Source organism: Acanthochromis polyacanthus, chromosome 11, assembly GCF_021347895.1.
Source record: "Acanthochromis polyacanthus isolate Apoly-LR-REF ecotype Palm Island chromosome 11, KAUST_Apoly_ChrSc, whole genome shotgun sequence".
Taxonomy (NCBI): domain Eukaryota; kingdom Metazoa; phylum Chordata; class Actinopteri; family Pomacentridae; genus Acanthochromis; species Acanthochromis polyacanthus.
In genome coordinates this window covers 1,148,960-1,160,261 of record NC_067123.1, presented here as the reverse complement: position 1 = coordinate 1,160,261, position 11,302 = coordinate 1,148,960, and the positions used below count along the sequence as shown (strand labels likewise).

At 40.5% G+C, this 11,302-nt stretch overlaps 1 protein-coding gene across 41 annotated transcripts in view; it reads left to right on the top strand.

The window, feature by feature from the left end:
* Positions 1–11,302, top strand: part of LOC110969360 (ephrin type-A receptor 7-like) — a 254,291-nt gene that overhangs the window by 216,886 nt on the left and 26,103 nt on the right. For 40 of the 41 annotated variants that reach the window (XR_007944954.1, XR_007944935.1, XR_007944933.1 and 37 more), the window contains exons 8-9: positions 381–489; positions 4,289–4,344. Coding sequence is in view for 1 of the 41 variants with exons in the window: in XM_051955077.1 (XP_051811037.1) it covers positions 384–489; positions 4,289–4,344 (162 nt within the window). In the remaining 40 variants the exon portion in view is untranslated. The remainder of the gene's footprint in view (positions 1–380; positions 490–4,288; positions 4,345–11,302) is intronic. The other variant, XM_051955077.1, reaches the window with a different exon arrangement.

The window sequence follows — 11,302 nt, the reverse complement described above, 5'->3', positions numbered from 1 at the left end:
AGATGTTCATAGAGGTCTAGGTGTTCATAGAGGTCTAGATGTTCATAGAGGTCTAGATGTTGGAGTTTGATGTGAACCACAAACCTGTAGCTCTCTACCGGTTTGTGGTTCTTCATGTGTCAGTTTTTTTGCCTTGTTTTTCGTGGCTGTGTGTCTTTTATTGTTTCATTTGTATTGGTATGCTTCTTGTTTGTGTTATTGACAATTTCATGTCCGTTGCTTTCTGTGTCATTTGTATTGTTATTATGTCATTTTGAGTTGATTTAGTTTTCATCTCACATTCTTCTTTGCTCTCTGTGTTAAATATGTTCTGCGTCCTGCACAAACCTGTAGCTGATGTTTGTCATGTTTTTGCTGATGTTGTTGTTGTGTATCTCCAGTAGCCCTGGCGTCCAGTGAACAGAGTCCGGTGGTGATCATCGTGGTGGTTTCTGTCGCTGCCCTCATCATGCTGCTGTCGATGGGAGTCGGGCTGCTCATCTGGAGGAGGTAAATCACACCTTCAAACACACATCCTCCACTTCATCTCTCCTCCACACTGATCCACGTTTACCCAAATTACACAAATCTGTTAGTAAATTACTGAATAAGTAAATCAATAAGTTAGTAAATAAGAAAATAAATAAATAAATAAATAAGTGAGTGAGTACATAAGTTTGTTAATTAATTAATTAATTTCATTTAATTAATACTTTTTGAGTGAAATCTGTGAAATGATATTTTTCATGGATTTAAATAGTGTAAAAGGGCACACATTATGAAAACTGAATTTATATAACAGTGTAGAAATTTATTTTCATTTTCAATCCTTAATATAAAATTTAATTCTTTTAAATAATCACAAATATCTGTAAATTAAAAGTACTTTATTGTGATATAAAAGCAGTAAAATAGTGTAATTTTTTTTGAGTAAACAACAAACAGCAGATTCTGATAGTAAATTTCCAGATTAGAATCCAGATTCCAGCTGGAATCAGGCGAAGTTCTGCAGGTCAGACCTCCTCCAATGATCTCCAGACTCTCTAATTAAATCAGGATCCCTTCAGATGAAACTGTTCAACTCTTTATTCCTAATTAGCTCTAGTTAGCGCCAGTCTGTTGCCCTTCAGGTCCAGTTTGGGTGTTTTTAAAACTGAAGAGCAGGAATTAGAATCTCCAACCTGCAGGTTTTTCAAAGTTCTTAACATTTAATTAAATGGGTCAGAATTGGATGAATTAAAATCAGACGAGAACTTTTTATAAACTTTTTTTCTATTTTGCTGTCAAAACTGAACTCCCCTCCAAGGATTCATAATGTCAGAAAGTCGTTTCTTTCTCCAGAAAACACCAGAGTTTGGGCTGCACATCTGATAATTAATGTGAAAGTATAGAGTAAAGGTAGAGCTAAAACCCTGAATCCGATCCATCAGCGCTTTAAGACTGAAGCTTCTGTTTGGAGGTTTTTATCATGTTTTAGCTACATGTTGATGAAGATCACAGAGTTTATTATCTATTCCTGCGATCTTTGACTCTTTTCCAACTTTAAATTCTGCCAGCTCGCCTCGTGCACACCCACAGAGAAACGTGCACATCCATCATCCCACGCAGCGACACACATTATTCATGTTTATTTGGCTGCACTTCAACTGAAACATGCTAGAAATATTTTATTGCATTCAGCCAGATGCAGTAAAAACAGACTTTTTCAGGCCTGTGAAAAACACACATGCAGAGAACCTGCAGAAATGAGCTTCTTGTCTTTATTTAATGCTTCCTGGCTGTGTGCTCTGAACACTCTCTGCTTCGTTTCCATCGTCGGTTCACCGGACGCTTTGATGCCTTCATTAAGCTGCTCGTCTGTCCGGTTCCATCAATCTGCTGCTCATCAGACAAATGAATCCAGAACACATTTACAGCTCACACGTTTCCTCGTTCAGCCTTTTCTGCTCGTCCAGAACTCACAGAGTTCATGTTCTGTTGAGTTAGGCTAGACTCCCCACACTGCAGCATGTGATCAGGAGACGTTATTTAATCTACTGTCCAATGTTCCAGAGACACAATGAGAAATAAAGGAGAAAATTTCAGGTTTTTATCTTTGATAGTTCCTCAGATATTGTCGAAATATTGTGGGAAAAAAACTGCTGAAAATTGGTTGATGGACATTTTTTTCAAGCTAAAACATCATAAATGTCTTGTCGAAATGTACATGTCCAGATAGATTTTTATCCAAATTATTCGAAAAATAAGTGATTCATGATTAAAAGACCAAAAGCCCAAATATTTTAAGTCTAATATTAAAAAGAAGAAAAAATGTAAAAATATGAATATTTCTGAAGCATGAAGCTTTAAGGTTTACCATTTTTGCTTGAAAATGACTCATTAAATTTTGAAAATCACTTCCTAATGATGGGCGGATTCCTGCAGTGATTAGAACTGAACATTCAGGACCTTTAACAGCTCAATAAGAGGATTCAACCTGCAGGATGCTGGAGGAGAAAGCAGCATTTTTATATTTTCTTCCTTCGTATCGCTGACAAACAGCTGAGCCTGACGGAAGCTGATAGAAGGAAACTTCACTGGATGGTTCTCCTCCACCGGACACTAATATGAGTGTCTGCAGGAGGAGAACCAAAGCTGAGAATCATGTCATCAGAGACAAAAAAACAGAATTAGAAGAAGAAACAATGAAGCAGAGAGAAGGTCTGAGATCCTCCATGGATCTGGTGTTTCTGTTTTTGTCAGACCTGTAAATTCTATTATTATTATTTTACTCTATTATTTTAATTTTTTGGTCCTCATCCTCCATCCTTGTCTCTGGTTCTGCTGCAGACTTTAGATGTTTTCTCCTCCTAAATCTAAAACTCTGGAGTCCTTCAGACATTCTGAGTTTAAACTCAGTTGATCTCTGGTTGTGTGTGAATCTCTGATCTGTTCTGAAGTTGAACCAGAGCTGGTGTGATGTTTCACTTCAGCGTAAATGCTCAGGTCTTTAGGAACATCGTCACTCGTTAAGCTTCAGCTTCATCCAGACCCAGGAGCTGGTTGATAGAAACAGAAACTCTCCTGCTGAGACTAGAGCTGTTGTTAGGATCTGTATGGCCATAAATATATTTATAACAGTAAAAGTAGAAACACTGATAGAGGAGTTCTAATACTGCCTCCACGTGTTACTATTAAATACTCCACAGAGTTTTTAAATGAACAAAACATGCAATCAGATGAGGACAGGATGATGGAAACCACAAATTAGACACAACAGACAGAGAGGCAGCTGCATTTTAAACAGTTTGCTTTATTAAGATTCAAGTTTTAAAACAAAACAAAACAGAATAGTCAGAAAAAAGTGGAATTTTGGATCCAACAATGGACACATCAACAGACAGAACATATTTTATAATAACATGTTCTGATCCTTTATAGAAAAACTGACAGAGAAGAGTATAAAATACTAAATCTGTTAAATAAAATACTAAATCTACTAAATAAAATATTAAATCTACTAGCATCAGGCTAACAGATGGGACTTCATCTTTCTGAACGCAGCAGGAACAATCCATGGAATGACAAAAAAATGACTCCAAGAAGCTGTAAAAACAGAAAAAGCTGCTGGATTTTAAACTAAACAGTCCTTGGTTGTGAAAATGAACCAACTGTGAGCTTTAAAATCCCATATTTAGATAAAATCACTTCATTCTACAGCTCTTATTTTAAAAATCTAAACAAATTAATAAAAAAAATTAAAATTATTTGTAGAAAAGTTAAAAATATTAAAGTCCTGGAACGACATTCTGATGCCTCCAGTCTGGTTTTAGTCATGTCACAATAACACATATTTACTCCTTTATGGTGATAAAATGCACACACTTTAATAAAAACTTCAGTTCTGTGAATTTTATTAGAACCCTGTTGGTCAGAAGAACATCTTAGAAATATTTTATTTTTTCTCTAATCGAGGATCCTGGTCAGCAGAAAGACTTTATCACTGTGTGTCTGTGTAGTTTGTCATGTTTTTTGTGTGTTTTCTGTGTTTGTTTGTGGAGGTGAAGGATGGAGACCACAGAGTGCGTTCATGCAAAGACACTGTACAGTGTGTTTGTGTAGTTTTGTGTGTTTTTCTGTGTGTTTGTGTTGATTACTGCACAAAAAGAAGCAACAACAGCAGCAAATCTTTGTGTTTTCCTTCTCATGGGTCTGATAGAATCTGGTTCTTGTTTTAAAACCTGGTTGTGTTTGTGTTTTTTGTGTATTAAAACTGGTTGTGTTTGTGTTTTTTGTGTATTAAAACTGGTTGTGCTTGTGTATTTTGCAGACAGTGCGGCTACAGCAAAGCTTCTCAGGAGGGAGACGAGGAACTCTACTTCCAGTGTAAGTGTCGCTCACGTGTTCTGAGGCGTGTGAATGTGAACACGCTGGTGCTCCCCATGACTTTTGAGGCATTAAATATTAATTCTGAGTTCACACTCAGCTGAGTCCAAACACCAGTGCTACATTAGAGAGAAGGAGGAGAAGAAACAGAAGATAAAACCTCCAGAATAACAGCAGCAGCTTTACCAACATGATGGTAGATATTGTGTTTCTGGTAGCAGAAGGTTGTAAGTTCTTTTTTAAAACATCTGGTTACAGAACTTCTTCAATACGTCCAGTTTGATGTTGAACTAGTTGTTGTTTGTGTTAAAGGTGTGTAGATGCATCCAGGAATGCGCTGGGACATATCAGAGATGTTTCCTGAAATCATTGACCTCTTGATCCAGATCCACCTGGAAGTCTCTCTGCAGCCTCTATGGTGGATTTGATGAATCTCTTTTTCACAGCTCCTGTGATGCCAAGCAGGGTGTAGGTCCTGCAGAGGGAGCGGGCCACAAATCCTTGACATCCCACCTCTACCAGCTCACAGCAGGCTTCCTGCCTCTCCTCCAGCATTCCTTGGTGAGCTTGTGGTATCTGAGCTGCTTACACTCATTAGTCTCTACCGTGCAGTCTTCCCAAGGAACTAATAGTTCCAGTAAGGGACTTGCTTAGAGGAGGCAGATGTCAGGACCCCGTCTGGTCTCAAGGAGGTCGGTGTTCTATGCTCTGGGAGCTGCCTGTCCAAGTCAACTCACAGTTTCCAGTATGCGGATGAGAGAAGGCCAACTGTAGGTGTTGGCTGTAGTTGTGGCTTCTCTCCAGCTTTCACGAAGGTATTATCCGCGGGCTGCGGATGTGTTTGTTGTTGGCCACTGCAGTGGAGATGGTCTCGGCCACTGTCTTTAACACCTGGTCATGACGCCAGCAGTAGTGTCCTTCGCCAAAGCTCATCCTTGTCCAACAGATGAGCTTGTCCAAGCCCTGGAGGATCTACCGGCATCCAGGCACAGATGTAGTGGTGACTGTCAGGTCGTTCATAAATGCACGAATAGGGGGCTGCCAGATTCCAGACTTGGACAGTGGGTCTCTACTCTTCTTTAACCACGCCTGACGTACGTCAGCAGGGTTACTGCATTCGCTTCGATAGCTGGCTGGGTAAGTACAGTGCCTTGTGAAAGTATTCGGCCCCCTTGAACAGGTTTCAAACATAAAGATATAAAATTTTAATTTTTTTTCAAGAATCAACAACAATTGGGACACAATCGTGAAGTGGAACGAAATTTATTGGATATTTTATACTTTTTTAACAAATAAAAAACTGAAAAGTGGGGTGTGCAATATTATTCGGCCCCTTTACTTTCAGTGCAGCAAACTCACTCCAGAAGTTCAGTGAGGATCTCTGAATGATCCAATGTTGTCCTAAATGACTGATGATGATAAATAGAATCCACCTGTGTGTAATCAAGTCTCCGTATAAATGCACCTGCTCTGTGATAGTCTCAGGGTTCTGTTTAAAGTGCAGAGAGCATCATGAAGACCAAGGAACACACCAGGCAGGTCCCAGATACTGTTGTGGAGAAGTTTAAAGCTGGATTTGGATACAAAAAGATTTCCCAAGATTTAAACATCTCAAGGAGCACTGTGCAAGCAATCATATTGAAATGGAAGGAGTATCAGACCACTGCAGATCTACCAAGACCCGGCCGTCCCTCTAAACTTTCACCTGGAACAAGGAGAAGACTGATCAGAGATGCAGCCAAGAGGCCCATGATCACTCTGGATGAACTGCAGAGATCTACAGCTGAGGTGGGAGAGTCTGTCCATAGGACAACAATCAGAGAATCTGTGGGCAGAGCTGAAGACTGCTGTTCACAAACGCTCTCCATCCAACCTCACTGAGCTCCAGCTGTTTTGCAGGAAGAATGGGCAAGAATTTCAGTCTCTGGATGTGCAAAACTGATAGAGACATACCCTAAGCGACTTGCAGCTGTAATTGCAGCAAAAGGTGGCGCTACACAGTATTAATGCAAGGGGGCCCAATAATATTGCACGCTCCACTTTTCAGGTTTTTATTTGTTAAAAAAGTTTAAAATATCCAATAAAGGTCGTTCCACTTCACGATTGTGTCCAAACTGTTGTTGATTCTTGACAGAAAATTAAAATTTTATATCTTTCTGTTTGAAGCCTGAAATGTGGCGAAAGGTTGAAAAGTTCAAGGGGGCCGAATACTTTCACAAGGCACTGTATGTATGTGTGTGTGTGTGTATGTCCGGTCAGATATCTCTGCAAGTACTGAAGTCAGGATAATCAAACTTGGCACTGAAGATCAGTCTAAGGTCCCCTGCTCAGTTGTTGAATTACAGGTCAGCAGATCAAGGTCAAGGTCACAGGGGTCATTTAGCACATTTCTTGCATATTGCATCATTTGTATCGGAAAAGATATACGTAGGATGATCAAAATTGATACAGAGTGTCATGCATGGACGTGGTTCTGCCATCTACTGAGGGCTCGTCTAGTTTCTACTGCTTTTACCAACATATCCATGGCAAGGACAAACAGGATGACTGAGTTGTACAACAAGTTATGGTCCCTTTCTCAATCCGGTGCCAGTTTGATGTTAGGCTCCCTGATGTCACTCTCATTCTGAAATTCCCCTAGTAGTTCAGGATGAGGTCCTTGGTCTTGCAGAGTATGTGGTGTCGTTTGAGGGTGATCTCGACCAGCTTGTGGGGGATTGACCCATATGCATTGGCTAGATCCAATCAAAGCACTGCCAGGTCTCCATTCCCCTCATGTGCCTCCATAATCAGCTGGGTGACCACTCCACTGTGTTCCCGGGACACCGGCGATGCCACCCTTCTGCACTGATGCATCAATGTACTTATTCTTCAGGAGAACGTGTGCCATCTTTCTGGCCAGAATGCTAAAGAAGACCTTTCCTTCCACGCTGAGGAGTGAGATGGATCCGAATTGCTCCAGCTTGGTTGAGTTTCTTCTCCTTAGGAATCCAGATGCCCTGTGCCTGTCTCCACTGGTCAGCAATGATTCCCCTTCACCAAATCACTTCCAAAGGATTCTGAGGAGATTCTGGCAGCACTTGTACACCTTACAGGGAATTCCACTAGGACCTGGGGCAGAGCTAGCTTTAGCTGCCATTACAGCCTCCTGAACTTCCTTCCAAATGGGTTCTGAGGTGTTAAACTCCACCAGAGGGGCTGGTATGTCCAAGAGAATTCTCTTTGATCCTAGCTGTTGTTCTCTGTCTGGATCACTGAGGGTGTTGCACAGGAAATTGTCTACTTTGCTGCAATCAAAACACCTGTTGCGTTTCTGTCCCAACAGCTGCTTTGGGAAATCCAGGGGGTTGGCGAGGAAGGAATTTTGCTGCTCTCTCCATCCTCCGTCTCCTGTGCTATTCAGTCCTATGCAGGGTCATGAGTTTCTTCTGGATGGTGTGTTGGAACTCAGCAAGAGGTGGCTTCTCCTCCTCAGCTGCTGCTTTGTACTGCTTTGCCAACATCCCTAGTTCTTTCCATAGCTGATGGATCTTGTCTGCCCTGTGGTTGTTGGTGTAAATGGGCTTGAGCTCCTCAACACCAAACCTCTTGATGATGAAATATGATGATCAGACCTTGTGGTGATGGTGGTCAGGTTCTTGAGTCGGCCTTCAACGTCTTCCTTTGTTGCATTGATGATTCTAGATGTGTCTTCGTCAAACTGTTGCCTCAGCCCATGCTGCTTTGCTTGAGGCCACATGATCCGATGATCCTGGCCTACTCTGCTAAGTAATTTCTGCTTTTTAACCATTTAGCCACAAAGTTTTAAGAGGCTTTAGTGTTCTGCTTGTGTCCAAGGCTGCATTAGAAAAACTGTCTTTTTCTTTTCTTTATTTGCTGCTTCATGCAGAACTACACAACTTCAACTTTGTCGTTATATTCTATCTTAAACTTTTATTATCTCCAGTGAAAATGATCATCTCCTGTCTGTCTGCAGCTGAAATGTTCTGAAATTTGTACATTTTAGCTTTTTGGCTGCAAACTGCAGACTCTGAGCAGACGTAGTTAAACATTATTTCTGGTTTACAGCTGACTGACTATTACTGGAACACATTACATCTTTATCTCTAGTGAGGATGTTGGAAGAGAGCCAAATAGCTGGAGATGAGGGAACAAGGAAAAGAAGAAAAGGACAAAAACGTTAAATGTTGTTGAGCTTGGTGTTGTACCAGGCTGTAAATTCTGACTGAACAGTTAACATCTGTCTGCCTGTTAGTGTGCGTTTGCTAATGCGCGTATTGTCAGAGTTCTGTACAGTAGTTTTGTGCGTGCATGCTCGTGCACGCTCATTTGCTCGCTGTTTAATCTCCCGGCATGCTGAGCCCTCTGAGAGGTTTGGAGCACTACGCCTGATGAATAATGAGCCGGAGCCACGCAGAGGGAATTAAATCTGCACAAACAAACACACAAAGACACGGCAGCAGCTGACAGGCACACAACACACACACACACACACACACACACACACACACACACACACACACACACACACACACACACACACACACACACACACCTTCCATTAGAAAACATAAACAAAGTGATATTTCTGGTCAGAGAGCAGGAAGGCTGCTGGAGGGATTCGTTGGTTTTAGTTTTTTTGTTCTCCATCTGTTCGGCTACCAGTCTCCTTAAACCGTAAATTAACAGGAAGAGAGGCTGAATGGACGAGTGTTGGAGAGATGAAGCAGAGGAGGAGGAAGGAGGAGGAGAGGTGAACCGGCAGAGACTCATCAGAACATTAGTTTCATGTCGTGACCGAAAAATGTGCAGCGATGGTTGGGGAGGAAGGAGAAATTCTGTAATCTGCATTAATGACCGGTTTCATCAAGGGTGATAAGATGGTATCTGAAACATGGGCCAGGTAGTTAGCCAATTGGTCGGTCGGTCGGTCGGTCAGTTAGTTAGTCAGTCAGTCAATTAGTTGGTTAGTTAATTAGTTAGTTAGTTAGCTAACCCCAAACTAATCAGCCCATGAAGTCACTATAGAGTGTTCAGATAGTTTCAGCTGATGTTGATCATTTTATTTGTAAAACAGTTTTCCTACTAGATGAACTGGTTTCTTTGGAAAAAATGAAACATACATCTCCTGGAGAAAATGCAGAAACACAGTCGTCCACTTTTTATCCAAACTGCAGCCCGAAACAGAAACACAACCACAGAAGTCCACATTTTCCGATGAAAAAATTGGTTTGTGTGAAGAAATGTACAGAATTTCCCTCTCGGGATGCATAAAGTCTGTCCAAGTCAAAAAAAAAAAGCTCCTCAGCTGTAGGGTTAGGACTTTTAGAGTGTGAGATGGTGAGCAGGAGGAGATACAGCAAACATGTCGTAATGTTTTTTTTTAACATTAACACTAAATTCTCCATCAATAAATGTTTAAACCTGATTAAACCAGCACTACCGTTCTCTTGACTGAGAGTGCCGCACATGTTAACCCGTTAAACTTCAGTGTACCGCCGGCGGTACACCTACTAATTTGCATAGGAATTTCAAGAATGTCCCAAGGCTGCAAACGTGATTATACAAACACTATACGCCGATGGAAAGCTTAGATTCTCATGAATCCGCCGGTATAAACCACTTTCAGATGTGATTACCACAGCAGGTAATATAAACACATTTGTCCGACAACAAATATCCATCCATCCTTTCTCTATACACGGCTTCAACGTACACAGCACGACTCACATTTCCGTGTTCATTATTACACACAGATGAAAATATTCCACAAAAACGGCCATAATCCAACCTTGGACATCCAGACGACACAAGCCAGTAAACTATTTTGTCCAAAACATGTCCTGAAGTCGGTATAAAATCCACAAATCGGTCATTTTCAAGGAAATGCACCTCGCGATGCGCGTCCAATATTCCCTGTATTTCTCGTCATATTTTTATTTACAAATAGAATATTAGTGATTTTTTGTACTGAAAATGGCTGGAATTGACTGCAGCTTAAAGGGTAAAAAGAAAGAAAAGTCACTTTGTTAGTGCCTGATGTTTTCATGTTGAACTGTGAAATCTCAATAAAAAGACCTTTGAAAGAATAAATGTTTAAATCAAAAATACCAGAGTTTAGACAAATACAAAAACATTCAGACAAATAAGAGAACTAAAAATGTGCAAAAGAACAAGGAAATTATGCTCATTGAAAAAGAAAGTTGCACCGATATTTACAACATTAAAAAGAGTATGAAAAGTCTAAAATAGAAATTTTAATATTCAGCATATAGGAAGGGTTGTTGGGTTTTATGATCAGAATATTATTACTGAAGACTAGCAGCTCTACATGCATGGCTTCATTAGATGTTTAATAGACTCAAAAAGCTCACAGATGTTTATTAAAATGTTGTGATCAGATGTTTAAAAGCAGAATTTACGGCCATAAACAACACCAAGCTCAACAACATTTAACGTTTTTGTCTTTTTCTTCTTCTCCTTGTTCCCTCATCTCCAGCTCTTTGGATCTCTTCCAACATCCTCACGAGAGATAAAGATGTAGTTTGTCTGATTTTGCAGCCAGAAAGATTAGTAAAGCCAGTTTGTGGCTCCAGAATAAAAAGTCTGATCTGCAGACAGATGAAGCTCATTTCTAATTAGAGATGGTCAAAACTAAAGAATCTCGACTGCATTTTGTGAACTTTTGGAGGTATTTTACTAAAACTGAACAAACTGTGGATTGACTTTTTTACAGCCGATTTTAAACAACAGGAATGTTTGAAAAGTCAATCCAGGCCTGAAATAGAAAAGCTTTCGTTTGTCTTTTCTTTCTCGGATCGATAGTCCATTCTGAGGATCCTTCAGGTCCATCTGCAGCTGTAATCACATTTCAGAGCTTCTGTTCTTTGGTTGTTTCTGAGAACCGGTGGGTCTTTTCCAGGAAGATGAGCTTTAACATGCAGTAATGAGGGTTATG